Source organism: Pelodiscus sinensis, chromosome 29 (genome assembly GCF_049634645.1).
Source record: "Pelodiscus sinensis isolate JC-2024 chromosome 29, ASM4963464v1, whole genome shotgun sequence".
NCBI classification, from domain to species: Eukaryota; Metazoa; Chordata; order Testudines; family Trionychidae; genus Pelodiscus; species Pelodiscus sinensis.
Genome location: NC_134739.1, coordinates 3,223,911 through 3,248,932, shown reverse-complemented (window position 1 = coordinate 3,248,932; position 25,022 = coordinate 3,223,911). Strand labels below are relative to the sequence as shown.

General features: G+C 53.5%; 1 protein-coding gene across 2 annotated transcripts in view; it reads left to right on the top strand.

Annotated features, from left to right (window-relative positions):
- The window catches only part of LOC102453851 (acid-sensing ion channel 2), a 383,449-nt gene that overhangs the window by 315,887 nt on the left and 42,540 nt on the right, over positions 1–25,022 (top strand). For both annotated transcript variants that reach the window (XM_075911312.1, XM_075911313.1), the window contains exon 4: positions 23,801–23,951. In XM_075911312.1, the coding sequence (XP_075767427.1) occupies positions 23,801–23,951 (151 nt within the window). The remainder of the gene's footprint in view (positions 1–23,800; positions 23,952–25,022) is intronic.

The window sequence follows — 25,022 nt, the reverse complement described above, 5'->3', positions numbered from 1 at the left end:
CTCTGCTCTGAGGATTCCTGTCAAGGAGCCACAGGGTCGGTGCAACACCCGCAGCCAGGGACCAGTCTCTAGGAGGAACCCAGCATGCCTGGAGGTGGGGGGGGGGGGGCTTGCTCTCCCTCCGGGGTACGCCATGTGCTTTCACCACTTCCTTAGCCTGGACCTCTGGGCCTTTACCCTCTGCTTCCCCGAGGATCCACCCAGCAAGTCCAGCAGACAGACCCTTGCCCACTCGCCGGGGTAATGCGCCTCACTCGGCATTTGCAGTGACCCTCACACAGTGTCGGTGAAGCAGTCAAGTTTATAGCTTCACTGGAACTGCAGTGGAAGTCCTGAGGGGGGAACGTGGTGCAGCAAACCAGTCCAGGCTAGTCAGCACGGAGCCCAGAGAAGCGCTCAGCTGCTCAGTGTGTCTCCTTAGGTGAGGAAAAGTGATAGAAATGTAGCCGTGTTAGTCTGGGGTAGCTGAAGCAAAATGCAGGACAATGTAGCACTTTAAAGACTAACAAGATGGTTTATTAGATGATGAGCTTTCGTGGGCCAGACCCACTTCCTCAGATCAAATAGTGGAAGAAAGTAGTCACAACCATATATACCAAAGGATACAATTTAAAAAAATGAACACATATGAAAAGGACAAATCACATTTCAGAACAGGAGGGGGATGCGGGGGGGGGGGGGGGGGTGAAGGAAGGTAAGTGTCTGTGAATTGATGATATTAGAGGTGGGGAGAGTGGGATGTTTGTGAGTTAATGGTATTAGAGGTGATAATTGGGGAAGCTATCTTGGTAATGTTTATTGGACCTAACCAAGTGAGTTATAAGATCAAGAACACATATTCCTGCGCATCCAGAAATATAATCTATGCTATCATGTGCCGAAAGTGTCCGTCTGCCATGTACATTGGACAAACATCTCAGACACTTCGCCAAAGGATTAATGCCCACAAAACAGATATCAGACAAGATCACAAAGAGAAAACAGTTTCTTGCCATTTTAACCAGAAAGGACACCCTCTCAATGACTTAACCACCTGCATTCTGCTACAAAGACCTCTTACATCTGCACTTGAAAGGGAATCCTCTGAACTGTCATTCATGTTAAAATTCGACATTCTCCAAAAGGGAATGAACAAACACTCGAACTATCTTACCCATTACAAAGATAGCTTCCCCAATTATCACCTCTAATACCATTAACTCACAAACATCCCACTCTCCCCACCTCTAATATCATCAATTCACAGACACTTACCTTCCTTCCTTCCCCCCCCTGCGTCCCCCTCCTGTTCTGAAATGTGATTTGTCCTTTTCATATGTGTTCATTTTTTAAATTGTATCCTTTGGTATATATGGTTGTGACTATTTTCTTCCACTATTTGATCTGAGGAAGTGGGTCTGGTCCACGAAAGCTCATCCCCTAATAAACCATCTTGTTAGTCTTTAAAGTGCTACATAGTCCTGCATTTTGCTCCTTACGTGAGGATTCTCACTCTTCCACATGCCAGCTCTTATCTCCCTTCCTCTGCCACCACCCACCTTCCCAGCCCTTAGTCCTCCGGCTAGGGGATATGGTCCTGCCTCCCTGCCACGGTGTGACGTAGTGGGGGTACCTGGCTGGTTTCTATGCTGCTGGCTCTGGGGGAACCCCCACTGGCTGCCGTGGGTACCACGACCCAGCAAAACAGGATGAGTCACTATGCAAACCAGTGGCCAGACACCCCCCATGGAGAGGAACAAAGGAAGGTGGAATGCTGCCTTGGCTGGGGGGCAGGGCTGGAAGTTAGTGAGTTGGTTGGAGGCTGTCTGTGAGGATGGATGAGACAGCCTAGGGAGAGGAGCTGGAGTTTAGGGGCCCAGTCTCCCCCATCTCAAGGGGGCCTGAGGCATCCTAGCCCAGTTCCTGTAACCAGATTACATCTGTGCTGCGCTGTGCTGGAGGAGCAATAAACCACCCTCAATTCCACTGGCTGGTACAGTCTGTTTGTGCCATTTCGGGGTGCAGGAGACGGGGAACCCCCAACGTGCCGTCACACTGGTGTCAGAAGTGGGATGCACTGCACCCCGTGGATGAAGCTCCCAGCGGCAAGCGACAAGGCGCAGTAGAAGCAAGAGCCCTGGAGCCAGGCGTGCTGGAGACAGAGCGAAGCGGTTCCTGGGAATCGTGGGGCGCTGCAGCACTAGACTGGTGAGTCTGCACCGAGGGGCCCAGCGGGCAGATGGCCTACGCCCGACTCTTGAAGGCAGAGCTGGTGGGGCTGTGCAGAGAGAGGGGCTTGCCAGTGCAGAAAGCAACCAAGGCCCAGCTGATTGCCCAGCTGGAAGAGAATGACCAGCCACGGGGCCAGGATCTTGTCCCCAGGGGAAGCAGCCAGACCCCCCCTGAGAGTGTGTCAGGCTCAGAGAGGGGGAGGAGCGCTGGAACCCACCGGAGAGATGAGACAGCGTCTCCCGGGAGGCCTGCAAGCCGTAGCCCATCTAGGGCAGGGGCCAGCCCAGCGGAGCTGCGGCGGCTGGAGATCCAGCTGCGGATGAAGGAATTAGAAGTAGAGGACCGAGAGAGGGACCGCCAGGACCGAGAGAGGGACCGCCAGGACCGAGAGAGGCAGCGACAGCATGAGCTGGCCATGGCAGAGCGGAGAACCGGCGGGGCACCGGCTATGCCAAGAGTGGATGGGCCCCAGGGTCCCAGGACTGCCAGGCGCTTGGAGAGGCTTGTGGCGGCCCAATTGAAGGACATGGGTGACATAGACGGGTTCCTCAGTGCCTTTGAGAGGGCCTGTGGACTGCAACGGGTCCCCCCGGCTGACTGGCTGCAGGAGCTCGTCCCCGCACTGAACCAGGAGGCGGCCGGAGTGCTCAGTCAGCTGGAGGACCTACAGCCAGGGGATTACAACCGAGTCAAGGAGGCCCTGCTGCACAAGTTCGGGCTGACCCCCGAGATGTACAGGAAGAAGTTCCGGGGGGTACAGAAAGGGCCACGGGAGACCTATGTGGACCTGGCCTCCCGCCTGGCGCAATACTGCCGCAAGTGGGTGTCTGGAGTCAGAGCCCAGACCGCAGAGGAGCTGCTCAAGCTGGTCATGATGGAGCAGTTCTATGAAGCATGCCCACCCAAACTGAGGCTGTGGCTCAAGGACCGGAGACCAGAGAACCCCCAGGAGGCCGGGAGACTGGCGGACGAGTTCACGGAGAGCCGGTCCGGGTGTGAACGGGAGTCCTGGAGAGAGAGGGAACCGCGCAGAGACCGGATCTCGGCTGAGCGACGGAGGGAGTCAACTACGGGGCGAGACCAAGGAACAGGTCGTCTGCGCCCCAGAGAACCAGCCAGGGCCTGGACAGAGACAGCCCAAAGCCTAACTTGCCATTGCTGTGGGCAAAAAGGCCACAAGAGGGCTCAGTGCACCACGTCCCAGGACCGGGGACTTTCCAGGGTTAACTGGCTGGGGCGGGAGGAAGGGCAGGCTGCCCCAGAGGCAGGGGCTGGCAGGCAAACCTCAGCTCAGAGAGAGGGGAAGGATGCTCAGTGCACCTCCCCTGGGAGGTCTGATTCTCAGGAGGCGGATTTCTCCGTGTACCGGGTGGGGGCAGGACGGCCCCTGCGGAGCGAGTGCCTCATACCCCTGGAGGTGGATGGTAGGAAGGTGACGGGCTTCTGGGACACGGGGGCGGAGGTGACTCTGGCCCGATCCGACATAGTGGCCCCGGAGCGGATACTACCCCACGCGCAGCTGACCCTGAAGGGCATAGACGGGTCCCCGTTTAAGGTGCCTGTAGCCAGGGTGCATCTGAAATGGGGGGCCAAGGAGGGCCTCAAGGAAGTGGGGGTGCACCCGCACTTGCCCACCGAGGTGCTGATGGGGAATGACCTAGAGGAGTGGCCCCATGAATCCCAGCGGGCTCTAGTCACTACCCGGAGCCAGAGCCAGCGGGGGGCTGACAACGTGGGTCCAGGGAAGGACTCCTGGCAGCGTCCTCAGGGTCCCATCCCAGTGGACACAGGGTCCAGCCAGGCTGGGACTCCGGACCTAGGCAGAGGTGGGGGACAGGTCCCGATCCCTGCCTCAGCAGCTGAATTCCAGGCTGAGGTGCAGGCAGACCCCTCCTTGCAGAGGCTGAGGGACCAGGCTGGCCTCCGTGCAGCTCAGCCCCGGGGGAGAGGTGGCCAGGAGAGATTCCTGCGGGAGCGTGGGCTCCTGTTCCGTGAGTGGCTCCCCCCCAGGAAGGCGAGGGCATGGGGGGTCCAGCGGCAGCTGGTCGTCCCCCGAAAGTATCGCCTCAAGCTGCTGTATTTGGCCCACGATGTCCCCGTTGGGGGCCACCGGGGGATCCGGAGCACCCAGCTGAAGCTGCTCCAGCACTTCTATTGGCCGGGAATCTTTACAGCCGTGCAGCGGTACTGCCGGTCCTGTGACTCCTGCCAGAGGGGCGGGAAGGCCCAAGACAGGAGGAAAGCGGCTTGGGTGTCTCTACCCCAGATAGACCCTCTGGGCTGGCTGAGAGAGTTATGGGAGGGGAAGTCCTCCCTGGATGGAGCATCGGGGGTGGAAGCCGCCCTGGCTGTCCAGAGAAGGCTCACTGGGCTCATGGCCCCGGCCCGAGAGACCCCGGCCAGAGATCAAGGCCAGCGGAAGGGTGGGTGTGACCCCCGAGGACAGGCCTGGGCCAGTCACCCTGGAGCGGGGCGGCGAGTGGACAGAGGGAAGCCAATTCATGTGGGGCCTCGCCACGGCCGGCCCGAGTCAAGGGGAGCACCCATGTCCCCAGGGCGGGTTCCCACGCAGAGGACCCGAACTTCCCCAGGTCACGAGCGGAGTGACCCTGCTCAGTTCGCTCTCGGAGGGGGGAGAACTGTGACGTAGTGGGGGTACCTGGCTGGTTTCTATGCTGCTGGCTCTGGGGGAACCCCCACTGGCTGCCGTGGGTACCACGACCCAGCAAAACAGGATGAGTCACTATGCAAACCAGTGGCCAGACACCCCCCATGGAGAGGAACAAAGGAAGGTGGAATGCTGCCTTGGCTGGGGGGCAGGGCTGGAAGTTAGTGAGTTGGTTGGAGGCTGTCTGTGAGGATGGATGAGACAGCCTAGGGAGAGGAGCTGGAGTTTAGGGGCCCAGTCTCCCCCATCTCAAGGGGGCCTGAGGCATCCTAGCCCAGTTCCTGTAACCAGATTACATCTGTGCTGCGCTGTGCTGGAGGAGCAATAAACCACCCTCAATTCCACTGGCTGGTACAGTCTGTTTGTGCCATTTCGGGGTGCAGGAGACGGGGAACCCCCAACGTGCCGTCACACACGGAAAGGGGGAATTCCTGTCCCCTGCCTTGCTGGTTGCAGTTGTCAATGTCCAGGGGACTGGAGCTCCTCCTGTCTCATTAAACTGTGCTTGGATTGGTGACTAGCACCCAGAGACCTGGGGGCACTCCCATGGAGCTATTGGTCTGATCTGGATAACAAAGCAGCACGCGGGAGAAACTGAGGCATAAGCAGGCCTCATACAAATATGAAAAAAGATTCCCCCTTCGTCACAGCACTGGAATCCTCTCCTCTTGTCCTCAGCATGGGCTTCGGGGGGGGGGGCAGGAGAGGTGCTGCGGCCGAATGCACCTGCCAGTCCTGCTGTGTATTCTTGGTTGATTTCTGCCTGGGATGGGTCCATATGGATTTCCCCTGGCGAAATGCCCTGGTGTTACCCAGGGGCCTGTTTCTGGAATTCATTTCTCACCTGCTAGCCTCTGTCCCCTGATATTTCTATTGCTAATCTAGCGTGCTTCCCACTTTCCCTCCCTGGCTGTTGTACCTCAGCACGCTTCACAGCCAAGCCATGGGCCGGACATGGTGCACTTTGACACCAGCTCTCCTGAGGGGGACAAGCAGCAGTGGAAAATCCCAGCAAACCACAAAGTAACCCTCTGTCCCTGTCCTGTCCGTCTCCCCATGTCCCAGTGTGCATGTGCATCCCTTGGAGAGGCCTGCCCAGCTGGCCACAGGGTAGGACAGCGCGGGTGCCGGGTTCTTTCTGCTCCGGACACGTGACATGGGGGGAGGGCCCGGAGCTGAGCATCACTGAGTACTCAGTCCCCACGTTGGGCGGGCTGGAAGTGTGCTTGGCCAGTGGACGTTCCTCCCCGTGGGCTCCTGGAGCAATCGGCGTCTGGCTGGGAAGCCTCGGCCACGCCTGTTCTGGGGTGGTTAGTAACCCAGCCTGCTTGGTGAGCGGAGGGCCTCTTGCGGCACAGAGCCCTGGAGTTCCAGCACACGGAGACACGTGCTTCTGCTCCGGTTGTCGCCCAGCCCCGAGCATGGGTCACCACCGGGATCAGTGGACGTTGCCATGGCGACGGGGGTGTTTCCCGTGCACGCAGCTCCCCAGGATGGGTTAATTCTCCATAGGAAATCAGACACTTTTGGTGTTCCCGAGAAGGGAGCAAACGGGGAGGAACAGATGTATTGCTCTGAACACAGCCCTGCCTGTGAAGGGAGACAGTAAATAGAGAAATTCCAGCATCATTAACTAGGAGACGGTGACAAGGATGGCAAGCTGCGCGCCTGTGAAGCTTTTAAGTGTTTTACAAGTGCTGACGCTGTCTGGGATCGAAACGCTGTGAGGCCGGTGCTGTTTGATGTCTCATTAAAGAACATGGGTTCCTGGCTATTATGTCATTTGGAGCAAATGCAAATACATCCAGCTTAGACTTGGCAGTGTAGAGAGCTGCTTAACCCATTTGGATTCCCTTCAGATGCTCACAATCAGAAGTCCGGTCACATCATTTCTATTCACTAGGGGCCTCCTGGATTAGCTATGCACACGTACGTATAGCCTCATGTACACACATGCACACACACTCACATACACATGCATGTGCACACATAGAAGTGCATACATGTGCGCACTCTCACATGCACACTCACACACATGCACACCTACACACTCATGCACATACACACGTCTTTTCCCATGGAGAGCAAGCAAGAAGTATACACCTGCACCTACCTTGCAGAAGATGTCACTGGGTTCTGACCTTGGTTCTATTTTATTTGCCTTAGCTGATGAGAGCCTCTTTTCAGCCAATAGCAGGGGGGCTGACAGATTCACTGCCCCCTGAGCCAGGTGGGGGGGAGCGGGGTGGTGGCTTTGAGCTCCTGGAAGGGGCAGGACCTTCAAGCAGAAGGGGCGAGATGGGAGCAGCCAGCCCTCAGCATTGCCCTGAGCATGTTGTGCCTGGCCCCGCCCCACAGTCACTGGGAGTGGGCCAGCCACCGCTGCTCCGGGCCCTTTAGAATCGCTGGGCCATGGGGCAACCAGCCCCTTTGTCCCCTGTCGGTGGGCCGGGCCAATAGAAACGATACTGGCTGCCTTTCTGCACTTCACAGGGGATCTTTAAGCCTCACAAGCCTGAGGCAGCGGGGTATTAGCCCCATTTCCCTGGGGTGTAAACTGAGGCACAAAGCAGGGAAATGACCGCCCATGGTCTTCCATCCATGAGCAGAGCCACACTGACTCCTGGTGCCCTGCTGAAACCACTTGACCCTGCTGCCGGCATGCGGCGAGTGCCACAGGAGCTCCCTGCTGGTTCCAAAGGAAACGACTTCAAACCCAGTTAGCTGCGGGACAAAGGTTTGAATGGCAGGACTGAACTGAAGTGAAGGTGCTGCCTCAAATCCACACAAGCCAGGCACTTGTGCCGCCACATAGTGGGGCCTGGGTGATTCACAAGTACCCTGCAGAATAAAGGAAACAGCAACCCATCTGCTCAGGTACAGGCCATAGCTGCACCCTCCCTGGGACTTCGCCCGCGAGGCAAGCGGCTGCCGCTCCCGGCACCCTGCAGCAGCAGGAAGAGCAGATGGTTTGGGTTTGCCAGCAGCTCTCAACCATCTACAGGAGAAGGATTGTTTCAAGTCAACCCCAAACAAGATTTTATTACGTTTTCAGCAAATTGAAAACCCACAAAATCACCAAATCTGCATTTTTCATCAAAAAATCAGTTTCAGTTGCAGCTGTGGCCCAGCTCGAGTACACAGAAAATCAGTTTCAGCAGCATCAGTGGCACCATCAGGTGCCAAGCCTGGTTTTGGAATGAGCATGACGCCAGTAAGGTCGGGCTGGGTCACAGGTCAGGTTTGTTCGGCCCAGAAGAGGGCTGTCGGTTTCCTGTTTGTCTCTGTCTGAGGCCGGGAGAGCAGGGCTGTCGCATGTAAAAAGTGAGGTGGTGGGGCCATGGCAGTGGGGACTGGCTGGCAGGCGGGCCTGGGAGGTCCGAATTACGGAGTGCCCCGTGGGAATGGAAGGGCTGATGCCGGGCGGAGCTTTGCGTGAGCTCACGACTAGAACAGCTCTGTTGGCTGAGCTGCCTGAGTCCCAGAACTGACTTGGCTGGAGTGGCTGTGGGTTGGGATTAAGAAGTACTGGAGGGGCTCACAGTTTGCCAGCCCTGTCTCTGGCTCGTCTCAGCTCTCCACATCTGTCTCTACCCAGCATCAGTTACAGACACACGTTCAAAAGAAATTCCTAGCAAACCTGTGTGCGCAATGGCAGACGTGGGCTGGGCATGGCAGTGACCCGGAACCCTGGAGCCAAAGCAGACTGCGGAGGCCAACACTTAACCAAGGAACAATGTGAGGCTTGGTTATAAGAAATTAACCAGACGTGACACAAGCACTGGCCCAGCCAGCTACCACGCACTGCTTTCCTGCTCCTCTGACTTCTGTCCCCCTGACCAGGATTTCCTTGCAGGGCTTGGGTCTCAGCTCTGCCTTTTACTGAAGCTGCTCTTCTGGGTGTAATTGTATTTCAAGGAGGGAAATCCATCATGCATTTAAAGAGACGATTCAATTTGTTCCCTTTCCTCGCTGCGCTTGCCAAGTCCAAACGGATTGTCTTAATCCTTAATAGCAGAGATCAAGGGAATTTAAGAAGTGTTTAATTAATTAATTAATTATTAATGGTTGTGAATGTGCAAGGAAGCAAGTTTGTCAACCTCAATTAGCTATTAGAGTCTAGTGTCTATAGGCCCCGCAATGCCTGTGTGCCAGAGAGCGCGCCGTCTTTGGAACGCGGCCATGGCAACCGAGGAAACTGGGGCCTTGCTGTTCCGCCTGCGGGATGTCTGGTAAAGAGGCTGACTGATGGATTCAAATGTCACACTCGCTCCCTTGGCCTGGCGCCAGGTGCACCCCAGCTCTGCCCCCTTGGCTTGGCATTTGCATTCTGGACCTGAGAAGGCCCGGGGTGACAATGAGAGGTCTGAGCATAGGGCCAGAATCCCCGGAGTACTGATCAATTCTTCGGAAGCGCTGGGCACAGAGCTTTTCCTCCTGCCCCTCCCCTGCCTGCCTCCCTTCCGTCCCCAGCTGAGTAACTCGAGGGTCTTCATTCTCCCCAGGGATGCTGCAGTGTCCCTCCAGCAGCCTGCACAAAGTGCTTTGCATATGGAGAACTTGGCATTACTAATTATTAACATCCCTCAAGTCCTACCAGCCACAGGCTCCAACTCTACAGGTGCACTGAAGCCCAAACTCAGCACCCACCAGCCACACTGGTGTGGCCATGGGGCTCACCACTGATCAGCTGTTCAGCAGGGCAGGAGGTGCTCGGGGTGGGGGATGGAGAGGAGGGAGAAGGCAGAAAGGCCTCAGGAGCAGGTAGAAAAAGTGGAAGGAGGATGGAGCCTCGGGGAGCAGCAGGGGTGGGACTTGAGAAGTAGAAGTCAGCGCCTGTGCCTACCTCTGTGTCTTGGCTGGCAGAGATCCCAGCTCTGCAAAGGAGAAAGTCTCCAGTTCCCCTCCAGTTTGCATTAGGAAAGGCAGAGCGAATACGACAGAAGACATTCTAAATCCACTCTGAATCCCTGGTACGCCCTCAGCTTGAATCCTGGGTGCAGGTCTGCTCATTCCTTTTCGCAAAGGCTGTATTAGAGCTGGAAGAGGTACAGAAGAGGGCAACAACAGATCAAGGGTATAGAACAGCCTCTGCATGAGAGAGGTTAAAAAGGCGGGGACTGCTCAGTATAGGAAAGAGATGACTACAGGGAGGGAGAGCGGTAGAGGCCCATGAATTCATGACAGGGGTGGAGAAAGCGAATACGAGAGGGGTTTATATCCTTTCCCAGAACTAGGAGTCACCCAATGAAATGGTTGGGCAGCAGGTTTCAGACAGAAAAGGAAGCGTTTCTGCACACAGCAAGCGCCTGCTCTGAGTGTTCCCAGCCCTGTGACTGCCAGAAGCAGGGGATGGATCATCACCAATGGCCTCGTTCAGTTGCTTCCCTTTGAAGCGTCCGTCCATGGGATGCTTCAGAAGGAACGAAGCGCAGGAGACAACACGGGGCTAGATCGCTCTGGCCCTTCTGGTCCTACCTGCCTTTCCCAGGTCCTGCTATGAAAAGGGCCCCCAGGCTCCCATCTGGCTGTAGAGGTTGGGCATCGACTAGCGCAGAGCACAGTGACTGCAGATGCCTGGGCAAGCCGCAAAGTGGTGTTCTTTGTTTGTCTTCTGCCTGCTGCCAGACTTTCTCAGGTTTGTTCTCTGCACTTTTCCAACCCCTCCTCCCCCACCTATTAATTCCAAGTTCAAAATCCTCCTGAATGTCAAAGTTCTCCCAGGAGATGGCTGAGTGTGGCCCCACTAGTGCCTCTGCTGGTAGGCATTGGTGGAGCCCTGCAAACCCACCGATACCTGCTTCATAGCCACGGACATCTGCATCGGCAGATATGGATGCAGCTATCCATGGCTCATTTTGTGATTAGAGATGCGGCTATGGGTATAGATTTTATGAATCTCTAAATTCCTAAATCACATGGCAGCTCTGCCCTCGATGCACCTGTGCTTTGTGCTCTGCTCAAATGAATGGAGCCATGAGTTTAAAAACCATTCACTCCAGAGGAGGACGCGTCGGCATTGTTCCATTCAGTGCTAAAAAGGCTTTGGGGGAAGATCAAATCCAATTAGCATCCCTCTTTGCTTACTTTGTTCAGATGACTTGAATCTGTGGGATTGTTCTGTTCCACTAACTTGTGTTTACAGGGTAACCAAACAGAATGGTTTTCACGGTGCTTTGTTAGATTCAGAGCATACAAATTGTTCATTTTAGTGGGCTGCATTTTTGAAAACTGGCTCTCTAAAATTGGGTATCAAAATTCCTGTTGGACTCATCCAAACCGATACTCACCACAACAGATATTTGGATGCTTGGATATAGGAGACTTACATCGGGTCAGCAGTTCCTTTGTAGTCTTGCCAGAAAAAGATTAATAGAGCCTAAAAAGACTTTCCAAATGCATTTGGTGAGGGTGATTAAATGTAAGTACAGTAATTTGGAACATGTTAAAATTTCAGGTGTGATGCTAGAGCATTTGCTTACATTACCGTAGGCCTGGCTGTGAGACAGACTGAATAGTGACCGTTTGCTCGCCTTCTGTTTATGAGATGGATAAAATAATTTGAAAAAGTACTTAGAACTTCTGTTTGCAGTGGCACTGATACTGTGTTAGTCCCGCGGTCTGGGAGAAACAAGGAATATCAACTTCTACTGGGGAAGGAGACACAAAGGGTACGTCTAGACTACAGGGTTTTGTCGACAGAAGTTTTGTCGACAGATACTGTCGACAAAGCTTCTGTCGACAAAGAGCGTCTAGACTACATCCAGTTCTGTCGACAACGCAAGCCACTTTGTCAACATAACAGTGTGGACGCAAAGGACAGTGTAGATGCAATAATGCCTTCTATCGACAGAACTCTGTCAACAAAAGGCGTTATTCCTCGTAGAATGAGGTTTACATACGTTGACAAAACTGCTGAGTTTTGTCGACGTTATGTCGACATAACTCAAAGGCAGTGTGGACGCAGGTATAGTTTTGTCGACAAAAGTCCACTTTTGTCGACAAAACCCTGTAGTCTAGACACACCCCAAGATATTACCTCATTGGCCTTGTCTCTTTTAGTACCTCAGTCAAGTGTTTTACACATGGGCTGTGTCTACACTGCACCCCTTTTGCGGAAAAGGGATGCAGATTAGACAAAGCGCAATTGCAAATGAAGCGGGGATTTAAATCTTCCCCGCTTCATTTGCATGAACATGGCTGCCGCTTTTTTCTGGCTCGGGGCTTTGCCGGCAAAAAGCGCCAGTCTAGACGGGGATCTTTCGGAAAATAAAGCCTTTTCCGGAAGATCCCTTATTCCTGATTTTAAGAGGGTCACCATAGCATCCCCCGGCAATGACAGCCAATAGGGTGCCTCGTATCTGGACTCTGTCTGCACCAAGGTGCCTTCTGTGGGTGCTCCAGCAAGGAACAGAACTGGGGCATTTGCACCCAAAGGCAGCAAAGCAACTTACAAAGAGGAGCCAACTACTGAGCCAGGGCCAGCAGAGTGCCTAGTGTCGATGCAAAATACGCCGGCAGGTGCAGAAACGCCATTCCCAATGTTCGCTGACTCGGTGGGCATAAGCGGCGTCTCCCCGGGCACGTTGGCATGGCTGTGCCACTGGAGGGTGGGGGGTTCCACAGCCCCACCCACATAGTTATTTGCTGAAAGGGTTAAGTGAACACAAGCCTGCATTAAAGCAAACCTGAGTTATCTGCTCCTGGTACCCTGCAGAATCTAACCCACCACGGGCAGGTGAGCAATGAGTCCGAGATACAGAGATGAATTTCCCCCCAGTCCTTTATCTCTTAGAGGTGCCAGTTCAGCAACTGAAAGGCCTCGCTTTGTTTATCAGGCAAGGTCGGGTTGCCTCACGCTAGCACAGGCCTGGCCTTTCAAACAGCCAGCCACGTCCTCTTCGCCCCGTCCCCGAGCAGCCCCAGAACTCAGGCATGCTGCTGGTCTACCATGCTGGCCGTAGCAGCCGGGCTGCACAGGGGAAGGGTGGGAAGCTAAGGAGAGTCACAGCAGACAAAAGAGGGTGACGGTGGGAATGGCCATTGGCCATTGCACGGAGGAGGGAGGCAAGAGGGAAAGGGACGGGCTGGGGGACATGGAGAATCTAGGAGGCTGTTAGGATGTTGGACAGACTCTGTTCCTGAGGGTCTCCCCTTGCCAAGTGAGATGCTCCCAGTTCTCTGTGAGCCTTTTCCCCAGGAGCAAGGGATCCATGTCTGTCCTTCCCCATCACCTCCCTGCTCCCAGCAAGCCCTGATACCTGGCCCGGAGTGTCTTTAAGGGTTTGCCCACCTCACTGAGCAAACTGGGTTGAGTCAGTGGGGAGCCTGCAGAAAACAGAATTTGGCCCTAACACTTCATTACAGTACAGATGTCCCTGGTACTGATACGGAGGTGTAATGGCTGGACACCAAGATACAGCTACAGCTCACCGGCTCGCAGGAATCCCACCAGAAGAGTATCATAAGAATGGCCTTACTGGTGCGGCCATGTCGCCTGGGAGCCTGTCTTCTGACAGTGCCCAGGGCCAGAAAGTCTCTTGCATGTGAGTTCACACCAAACTTAGCCCCCCCATGCATCCAACAAGGCCGCTAAGCAAAGACAGAGGCCCTGCAATGCACCAAATGGTGACTCAGGCATTTTCCATCTCTGCTTCAGAGGAGGTTGGGGGGCCAGTGAGCATGCAAGAGGGACCGTGCGGTAGCCATGCTTCCTGGTGCACGGCAGAGTGTGCTCAGCAGTGCCAGGCACGTTCTCGGGAGCTGGGGCCTGTGAACTCCTATAGTCAGCCTAACTACTTCGTGTGTGTGTGTGTGTGCGTGCGTGTGCGTGCGTGCGGGTGTGTGTGCACGCGCGTGTGTGCGGGTGTGTGTGGGTGTGCGTGCGCGCGTGTGTGTGTGTGTGCGTGTGTGTGTGTGTGTGTGTGCGTGCGCGCGTGTGTGTGTGTGCGTGTGTGTGTGTGTGTGTGCGTGCGCGTGTGTGTGTGTGCGTGTGTGTGTGTGCGTGCGTGCGCGCGGGTGTGTGTGTGTGTGTGTGTGTGTGTGTGCGCGTGCACCATCCTCATGGAAATGCTGAACTCCCTGTCCTCCTGGAACAGAGTGTGCACACAGGGCATCTTTCCCAACTCACCCCTTTTGGGGGCTGCCTTTATTCTTCATAAAAGTAACAGAGCCCCTAGGGCAAGCCTCTCCTTGAGGCACCAGGCTTAGCTCTCACACTCTCTGTTGAGCTTTCAATCAGCCCTTTACACTGCGGAGTTAGCGCTAATGACCCCCATGCATGCCAGCGGCCAGGGCGAGTCAGCCCAAGAGGTCTGCACTACCGCACAGGGCCCGCACACCTGCACAGGAGATTCTAGTGTCAGGGAAAAGGTGGCAGGTGCTCACGAATGAATTCGCTGGGGCTGGAGTGGGCCTCTTGCGGTCCTCTGAAACAAGCTGTGTCAGCCCAAGTTCATCCAAGGGGCTTCTGAGCATTCAGCGCGTGCACTTCTGAGAGGCATGGTGCGATGCACAAGAATGTGGCTTGACTCCAAAGCTGGCTGAGTAAGAAGTATTTAAACGATGATCCCATCGTTTTCTGGTCCTGTCACCTCCACTTGGGCTACAGCTTCAAGGGTTTAAAAGATTTGTGTGCAGTGTGCTTGGGATCAGCTGATTCCATCTGAGACAGCGACAATTTATTCTTCTTTATCATGCCATGTGCAACATATGGGTCCCTGCCTCCACCACCGATGACTAAATGCTGGCAGCTGGTACTCTTATTATATTGCAAGTGTAAAACAAATGAGAAAAGATGTTCTTGGCACACCACTTTGTCATTGTCACACAGAAATTCTTGATCCTTGCATTTGAAGATGTCCTATTGGTAACTTTCAAAAACTTCTTGTTGAAATATCCATTTTTCTTATATGTAATGCCAGAGAGGCTTGTCAGTTGCATGTTATCATCTAAACATAACTGTAGGCTTGGGAGATCATACCCATCCTGTGTAAGGATAGGGAAGTTCCCTTTAAATAGCTGGCCAGACCTCTGGTAGCACTCGCCATGCCAATGCCAATGCTAGGAAATGATTTCAAAATAACTAAACTCGACTTAATAACTCCCAATTTTACAAAATTGAAATCGCGAGTCCCCACTATGGGGAAGCCTCATAATTAGTCCGAGGCAGGCTCCTTAATTTTGGATGCGCGACCACGACCTAGAGCCCCAGGAAGCACTGGGGAGTAATTAGTTCGAATTACTCTGGGAGTAGTTATTTTGAAACAGTGGCACAGAGTTGAAATTAGCATCATTCCCCAAGGAAAGCAGGACTACAGATTTCAAAAGAAGCAGCTTGTTATTTCAAAATAACAGACTTGGTAGTGTGGACCCTCTGCTTATAAATTTGGCCTAAGGGGGGAAGAGGGGTTATTTCGAAATAAAGCCCTAGTATAGACCAGGGCACTGTGCCCTATGTGTTAGTAACCAACCAGAGCAGCAGTGGGGAAGTGTCTGGGGAACCAATCAGAGAAGCAGTGGGGAAGTGTCTGGAGAACCAATCAGAGAAGCAGTGGGGAAGTGTATGGAGAACCAATCAGAGCAGCAGTGGGGAAGTGTCTGGAGAACCAATCAGAGCAGCAGTGGGGAAGTGTCTGGAGAACCAATCAGAGCAGCAGTGGGGAAGTGTATGGGGAACCAACCAGAGCAGCAGTGTCTGTGGGGGTATGTCTACACTACCCTCCTAGTTCGCACTAGGAGGGTAATGTAGGCATACCGCACTTGCAAATGAAGCCCGGGATTTGAATTTCCCGGGCTTCATTTGCATAAGCGGGGAGCCACCATTTTTAAATCCCCGCTTGTTCAAACCCCGTGCAGCGCGGCTAGTTCGAACTAGGTAGTTCGGACTAGGGGTTCGAACTAGGTAGTTCGGACTAGGATTCCTATTCCGAACTACCGGTACACCTCGTGAAAAATGGCGGCTCCCCGCTTATGCAAATGAAGCCCGGGAAATTCAAATCCCGGGCTTCATTTGCAAGTGCGGTATGCCTACATTACCCTCCTAGTGCGAACTAGGAGGGTAGTGTAGACATACCCTAGGTTTTGGATGCACCAGATTCCTAACACTGCAATAATTCTCTGCCTAGCCAGTGGCTTAGGGTTCCTAATCAGTCATCCACCTCAGGTGGGGTCAGGAACAGACAAATTCAAGAGCCAAAAGGATCCTGTTTTCATGCAAATGCTCATTGGGAACTGGTCATGTAAATCAGTTAAATCTTAGCTCTTGCTGCTTTTTCCACATTTTCTGCACAATAGTCACCACAGTGAAGTCAGCGTTTACCCATGTGGTCCCGGAGATAGCCATCGTTACTTCTGCAGATGGGGGATCTCCAGGCTCTTTAAAATCTAGCCCAGGCTGTTATTGGAGCACTTGTGTTGTTGAGATAAGGGCAGGCTGTGCAGGGAAGCGACAGGAACAGCCTTATTCCTGATGGGTTTATACCACTCAGGGCCTTATTCCCTGAATGACAGACCACAAAAATCAGACATTAGTGCAAAGCACAACAGCCTCAGCTATTGGGGACCCAGCTGAACAGGCTGTCAGCAGGCTTTCCACAGCCAGCTTCTTCCCTGCATCTTTTAATGCTGGTGCCTAATGATGGCACTTCTCCAGCATGGCTGTTCACATGCCTCACAAAGATGCTATTGCTCCACTCCACAGGCAGACAAACTGAGGCACAGAGCAGGCCCAAGGCCCAAGGCTAGGGCCAGCTTTTCCAAAGAGCTCTTTGGGTGAGTCTATGGCAGAACCAGGAACAAAGCCCAGTACTCCAACACCCCAGTCTGGCCCTCATCCTGCTGCTACCCCCACCCACCATGCTCCCTCTGGCCCCTTGGGCATGCATATGATTAATCGCATCAGTTTTACAGTAGCTCCTAGAGTCAAGGGCCCCACTGTGCTAGGTGCTGCATGCACATGGAAGCGCTGTTTGAAAAATGACCATTTTATGTGGCAGGAATTTGAAAATAATGTTTAAGTTCCCACTAAAACAAAGGTTATTTAATGAAAATTTAAACCAGGAATTTTTTCACTCCTTAGGAATCATTTTTAGTAAGATTTTTCCATTTTCAGAACACCAAATCTGAAAACAGACCAGAACATTTCTAGCAAAAAGAAAGTTGCCCTTGGCATTGACTTTGCTATTAGAGAGACACTCCTATGGCGGCCGCCGCTCATGGGTGGGGGATGCTGAGCCGAGCGTAGTAAAGGACTGGACACAGGTGCAGTGTGGCCTGCAGAAAAGTGATTAAGGACCAATCGTAAACCCAGGGGAGATGCCACAAAATGTCAATAGACTTGGGGCAGGACCAACAAGCTGCCAGCTGGTAGGAGCTCCAGTGCACTGGCTCACTTTGCGTCCTTGCCCCGTGGCTGGGGCCGGTCCTGTTCATGGTGGTGGTGAGAGACGGGCCTTAGAACAGGCACTGCCCCAGGAGGTGCTGAAATGCTTGGAAAGGGATGGAGAGGGTTGGGTGTGGATGACAGAGCTAAGCTAGTCTGCAATCCCTAACCCAGCCAGCAAGCCCTGGAGGCCAACCCTGGAAAACCTCCAGCTGCCTATTACAGAAAGAAATGATGCGGGAACAGCCCATTAGCAGATGAGGCAGCAAAGCAGCTGGAAGCCCAATGCCGGCAGGATTCTGTGCAGCGTGCCCCAGAGCCAAACCACAGGCCAATGTGTTTATTTATGGACTGGTCTATGGGGCTCATTCCCATAATATCTGAGTGTCACCAGTGAACCGCATTACAGTCCCTCCAGCCCATGCACACAGTCAGGTCTATTAGCCCACTTTAACCCATGGGGAAACTGAGGCAGTCAAGGCTATTGTTTTCAGAGATTTGGACAGGCTCTAGTAGGCTTTGGGTAGCTCCCATTGGCGGGGAGCTTGCAGACCCGCGGTCTCTTGGAAGCCCCTTTCGCGCAGTGTCTGAGCACAGTCTCTGTTCGCTCAGCCCAGGCAGGCCAATGCTCTTAGCCCATTGGGCGGCCAATGATTTGCATAAGGGCCCCAGGAGTGCATGGTGGAGGGAGTGACAGACACCGTCCCGTCCCTGCTCACGCTGGGCTGTTCTCAAATGCTCATCAGCTCATCGACTAGGGACTCGACTAGTCGCTCCCCAGCGTTTGCTGCCGCCGGCGGGAGCAGGATCCGGTGCTGGGGGAGATGGATTAACAGCAGCTCCCCCCAGCACTGTCTCTGTGGGGAGAAGTGGCAGGGGGCACAGCGGGGAACTGGCAGCACTTTCGCCTTTGAAATGTAGCAAGAGCTGGGAGGTGTAGCAAAGAGGGAGGTGCCCTTACGACTAATCGGATAGTCAATGCAAATTACATTGGCTAGTCAATGAGTTGATTCATCTAAATGTAACATCCTTGCACCCCCTTGTGCGCTCCTGAGTCTCTGCCGCAAATCAGGGATCTCGGGAAGTCGTTGTGCAGGCCCCAGGCGGCCCAGGGGAGGAGTCTGCGCCAGGCACAGCATTGTCCAAAGCGCTGGGTCGCTCTCATCCAGCGAAGCCTATTGTACCACTGAGCTCAATGGGAGCAGAGTTGCAAATTCCACCCAAGGAGAAAAGCAACATGGAGACTGTCCAATAGGGAGCAGTTGAGAAGCTCCAGGCTGGGAGCATGCAAAGTGCACCCTGTCCTAAAGCCGACTGTCAGTCTGCTCGGAAAACTCCCATTGCTTGCTAAGCACCCAAAACTGGCTAGCTAAGTCTGTCAGGGTGCGTGTACGCTGGACCCGGAGCTTGAAACACGCTACACAGTTGGAGCTACGCAAATTAATAGTTTGAAATCTGGTGCTGTCTACACAGCAGTTATTTCAAAATAAGTTGCTATTCCGAAACATCCCTTAGGCCTCGTGGAATGAGGTTTGCAGGGACGTCAGAATAGCGAGCCTGTTATATTTCGAAATAACAGGCGCGCTCAGAAGACGCAGTATAGCTATTTCGGGATACCTCTTGTACCCTGAAATAGCGCTGCTGTATAGTCATAGCGTCAGAGACTTACCCAACGCCAGGGGCAGAGACAGAGCTCAGAGTGAGGTTTTCTGAATCCTGTCTCAGTGCTTTAACCACAAGGCTATTATCCTTCCTCCGTGCTCATAATAACTCTGTTCTAAGTACACAGTGCCTGTGCCTGTCGGGTGTTATGGTGGCAGTTTTTCACTCCACAAGGTCTCTGCATCCTGCTTCCACGGGGCAGTTTTTCTCGCCCCCATCTGTTTTCAGTTGGGATTTTCAAGAGAAGTTGGAAAGTGCTTCAAAGCAGCACACTGGAACCAAGCCTCAGGTTAATGAGATCATGTCCCGTTGCTGTGTGGCGTTAAAAATGTGATTAATATTATCCCTTAAAAAGCCTTGCTCCAGCCACCAATACACTGTGCCAGCAAGAAATAGCCTGTGTGACGTAGTGGGGGGGAACTTGCTGGTTTCTATGGGTCTGTGGTAACCCCACTGGCTGCCATCGGTACCACAGCCCAGAAGGACAGGGATGGGTCATTATGCAAAGGGATCTTTCAACCTGTCCGACCAGCTAACCCCCATGGAGAGGAATAAAGGAAGGTGAATGCTGCCCTGGCTGGGGGGCAGGGCTGGAGGAGAGTGTTTTAGTTTCTGTCTGGGAGCATGGAGGAAGCAGCCTCAGCAACAGGCTGGGGGGTTTAGAAGCTGAGACCCCTGCCCCATATCAAGGGGGGCTGAGGCATCCTAGGCCTGCCCTGTAACCTGATGACATCTGTGCTGTGCTGTATCCTGGAGAAGCAATAAACCACCTCTATTCTACTGGCTGGCGGAGTCTGTTTGTGCCATTTCGGGAGTGCAGGAGACGGGGGACCCCCAACGCGCCGTCACACAGCAAGAAATAGCCTGTATTTGGAGCAAAGCTTGTCACATCTGGTGCCGCTTTCAAAACCAAAACCAAAGCACAGTGCTACTGTCTCCTCTGCATGTTTCCGAAACTCAAGAGTACACATTTCTTCCTCAGTTCATTTGTGGGGTGTGCAGCTTCCATAATGCCATACCACTGTTACAGACTGCGAGCCAGAGAAGTCATAGAATCCTAGGATCCCAGGGCTAGAAGAGACCTCAGGAGGCATCAAGTCCAGCCCCCTGCCCAAAGCAGGACCAACCCCGACTCAATCAACCCAGCCAGGGCTTTGTCAGGTGGGACTTAAAAACCTCTAGGGATGGAGATTCCACCCCCTCCCTAGGGAACCCGTCCCAATGCTTCCCCATCCTCCTAGGGAAATCATTTTTCCTAATGTCCAACCTAGACCTCCCCCACTGTAACTTGAGCCCATTGCTCCTTGTCCTGGCTGTCTGCCACCACTGCGGACAGCCTCTCTCCATCCTCCTTGGAACCCCCTTCAGGTAGTTAAAGGCTGTTGTCAAATCCCCCCTCACTCTTCTCTTCTGCAGACTAAACAGACCCAACTCCCTCAGCCTCTCCTCATAGGTCATGTGCTTCAGCCCCCGCATCATTTTCATTTTCTATAGGACTCTCTCCAATGCATCCACATCTGTAATGAGGGGGCCAGAACAGGACGCCGTACTTCAGAGGCGGCTTCACCAGTGCTGAATAAAGGGGAATAATCACTTCCCTAGATCCGGCAATGCCCCTCCGAATGCACCCTAATATGTCACTAGCCTTCTTGGCTACAAGAGCCCACTGTTGACCCATATGCAGCCTCTCATCATAGGATACTGGGCTATGTGGCCTCACCCAGTAAGCTTCTCGTCCCCAAGCTCTTTTCTGCCAAACTGCTGCTAAGCCTCTTGGTCCCCAGCCTGTAACAATGCTTGGGATTCTTCTGTCCCAAAGGCAGGACTTTGCACTTGTCCTTGTTGAACCTCAGCAGATTGCTTTTGGCCCAACCCTCCAATCTGTCTAGTTCCTTCTGGCCCCTATCCCTACCCTCCAGTGTATCTACCTCTCCCCCTAGTCTAGGAGTCTATAGGCAACTTAGAGTGACCAGGACCCCCGTGTGGAAGATGGTTAAACTCCTGAAATGCTAGACATGCCGGCAGTCCGATTTATTGTTTTACACTCTGGTTTTCTCTGAATGTTTTTGTTTGGAGAAGGTCTGCCTGGCGTTAAGATGTTTGTCTGGTCCCTGAATATGAGTTCTGTCTGATCTGTCACCTGAATAAGAACAGAAGAACGGCCGTACTGGGTCAAACCAACGATCCATCTAGCCCAGTATCCTGTCTGCCGACAGTGGCCAATACCAGAGGCCCCAGAGGGAGGGAACACAACAGGTAATCCTCACATGATTCCTCCCCTGTCACCCATTTCCAGACAAACAGGCTAAGGGACACCATTCCTACCCATCCTGGCTAATAGCCATTGATGGATCTAACCTCCATGAATCTATCTAGCTCTTTTTTGAATCCTGTTGAAGTCCTAGCCTTCACCACAACCTCTGGCAAGGAGCTGACGTGAAGAAAAACTTCCTTTTGTTTGTTTTAAACCTGCTACCTATTAATTTCATTTGGTGACCTAGCTCTTCTATTACAGGAACAAGTAAATAACTTTTCCTTATTCACTTTTTCCACACCCGTCATGATTTTATAGACCTCTATCATACCCCTCCCCCCACCAGTCTCCTCTTTTCTAAGCTGAAAAGTCCAAATCTTTTAAATCTCTCTTCATATGGGACCCATTCCAAATCCCTCGTCATTTTTGCTGCCTTTTTCTGAACCTTTCCCAATGCCAAGAGATCTTTTGTGAGATGAGGTGACCACATCTGTATGCAGTACTCAATATGTGGGCACGCCGTGATTTTATATAAGGGCAATAAAACATTCTCTGTCTTATTCTCTATCCCGTTTTTAATGATTCTTAACATCCTGTTGGCTTTTTCCACTGCGACTTCACACTGAGTGGATGTTTTCAGAGAACTATCCACAATGACTCCAAAATCTCTCTTGAGTAGTTGTAGCCAAATTGGTCCCCTTGATACTGTATGTATAGATCAGATTATTTTTTCCAATGTACATTACTTTACATTTATCAGCATTAAGTTTCACTTGCCATTTTGTTGCCCAATCACTTAGCTTGGTGAGATCTTTTTGAAGCTCTTCACAGTCTGCTTTGGTCTTAACGATCTTGAGCAGTTTGGGATCATCTACAAATTTTGCCCTTTCTCCAGATCATTTATAAACAAGTTGAATAGGATGGGTCCCAGGACAGACCCTTGGGGACCCCACTAGTCACCTCTCTCCAGGCAGAACACTGACCATTTATTCTTACCCCCGTTTCCTGTCTTTTAACCAGTTATCAATCTACGATTGGACCTTCCCTCTCATCCCATAACATCTTACTTTGGTGAGGGACCTTGTCAAAGGTTTTCTGGAAATCGAAGTATCCTGCCTCCACTGAATACCCCTTGTCCACATGCTCATTGACCCCCTCAGAGAACTCTGCTTCTAGTTGTGCTCCCAAAGGGGACAGAATTGCAAGTCTGGGACATGATGGGTAATCACAGTCGATGCAGCCAGGCCCAGTCTAGAGGAGGCGAATTGCAGGGTTGCTCCCTGAGATGGGCAGCCACACAAGGCCTGAGACCAGCGAGTAGGTGTGGCTGGAGAGGCCAGGATGGGTCACACCCTGCACTAGGACTCCCTGTACAGTCAGATCCAGAGAAGAAGGGAAAAGGGGAGGAGGTTTTACTTGACTGTCCACCAGTGTTTGCTCTAAGCTGCCGGGCAGCCCAGCTTCACAGGGGATTCATCAGCTCTGCCCAGTCAGGCAGCTCCCTGCACAGAGCCCTGAGCCTCTGACTGAGCAGGGCTGATTAATCACCCATGGAGATGGGTTCGGCACAGCTTCGAGGGACCCTGGGGTGGATCTCACCTGTCCTCAGCTGCTGCCCATTCCCCACCCGCCCACACACCCCAGGGACAACTGTCCATTTTCACTTGGGAAGCCTGGCCACACTAGATGGGAAGGCCCCAGTAACAGGAGGCCAGGCTGGGAGGAGTCACTCCGTTAACCACAGCAGAATACAGGAGCTATCGCTGCTGCTGGGCCCCTCTGGACTCCAGGGTTTTTTCCAACAAAGTGGCCTTTTTCCAAAAAACTTCTAGACTGCTGCCACGTTCTTTCGGAAGTAAATCGAAAGAACGTGGCAGTTTTTTCGACCGTGGAAAACCTCGTTTTACGAGGAAGAACTCCTTTTTCCAAAAGTGCACTTGCGACAAAAGGCACTATGTCATGCAAACTGTGCTTCTTCGGGAGAGAGCATCCAGACAGCCTGGGTGCTCTCTTTCCAAAAAGCGGCTTGCTTTTTCGAAAGTACTGGTTGTAGTCAACGCGCTCTTTTTCGAAAGAGGCTTTCAGTCTAGACGTAGCCTCTCTGTGTCTGAGCCACAGAACTAGAGGGCGGTGGCCTGTGAACTGGAGACAGATTCTCCTGAAGACACCGACAGCCCTTGTAATCTCATGCAAAAGGGAGCCGGGTGTCAGCAGGAGACTGTGCTTTATAGGCAGGCTGGGCTCCCTGCCTGCTCTGTATTGTGATGTGTCACTGAACTTGGCAGAGCAGTGGGGAGTCCCCAGGACTCAGAAGCTAGAGAGTCCGACTGTGCAAACCGCCGTGAGTGACTGTGCCTGCTCTGAACATAGTCTAGCTGTTGTGTCGGCCGCCTGTGCGCTCCCCACTTAACACAGCCATTGTGCTAATTACAATTCTGCTCTCATCCTTCACCCAGCAGGGCACCTCCATCTCGGCGGGGCTGACACAATGAGCCAGAGAGACACATGCAGCGCCTTGCTAGTTGCCAGGACCAGAGATTCCCCTGCATTCATCTTCCCCCAAAGTGCCCTCCGCACTGTGGCTTATGAGCCACTAACAGACCCCTCTTTCTGTCTCTTGCAGCTGACTTACCTGCCCCCTCCATGGGGCGAGTGTCGCTCGTCGGATGTGGGCTTAGACTTTTTCCCCGTTTACAGTATCACGGCATGCAGGATCGACTGTGAAACCCGCTACATTGTGGAAAACTGCAACTGCAAAATGGTTCACATGCCAGGTCAGTCTGCATGGGGGGGCACACCGGACCGCGTGGGTTGGGGCTGATGCATTTGGATCTTGCAGTAACCGTAGCGGCATCCTCATAGGTGTGTGCCCTGAAAGCCCGGATGCTGTGTGCGGGGATACTGTTCGGGAGTGGAAGGGTTTACTCCGCCACGCGCCGCAGGGCACTGAGAGGTGTGTGCATTTCAGTGGGGATGTCTGCAGCCTCCTTCGTCTGGCAGTGAGCAAGGGCTGCTGGGGCACGCTTGGAGCTTGGTTGTGTACACACTAGAGGTTCATCTTCACAAGCAGAGTCTGGCCTAGAGCTCTGTCCCGGCGCTCAGGAGAAGTGAATTCTCCCCATAGCTCTGCTGCTCACTTCCTAGGTGATCGTGGGCACGTCAGCACCTGCCCCGTGCCCCATGGGAAAGTGAGGGCAAGAATGCCAACCTCCTCGTAAAGCGCTTTAGATCTACACATGGGAAGTGCTGGATGAGAGCAGGGCATTGGTGTTACGGTGCTCGCTGTCACGCTGCGCAACAGAGAGACGTGACTGATCCCTCCGGATCCTGAGCCCTGGTTCTGCTTGGCCACTTTGCAAGGGTGCGCAAAGCAGACAGAAACACAGCAGCTCCTGTCCCCGTGGGTTGGCCCTGCAAAGGGGAAGCTCCTGTCCCCGTGGGTTGGCCCTGCAAAGGGGCAGCTCCTGTCCCCGTGGGTTGGCCCTTCATAGGGGCAGCTCCTGTCCCCGTGGGTTGGCCCTGCAAAGGGGCAGCTCCTGTCCCCGTGGGTTGGCCCTGCATAGGGGCAGCTCCTGTCCCTGCGGGTTGGCCCTGCATAGGGGCAGCTCCTGTCCCCGTGGGTTGGCCCTGCAAAGGGGCAGCTCCTGTCCCCGTGGGTTGGCCCTGCATAGGGGCAGCTCCTGTCCCCGTGGGTTGGCCCTGCAAAGGGGAAGCTCCTGTCCCTGAGGGTTGGCCCTGCATAGGGGCAGCTCCTGTCCCTGAGGGTTGGCCCTGCAAAGGGGAAGCTCCTGTCCCTGCGGGTTGGCCCTGCAAAGGGGCAGTTCCTGTCCCTGTGGGTTGGCCCT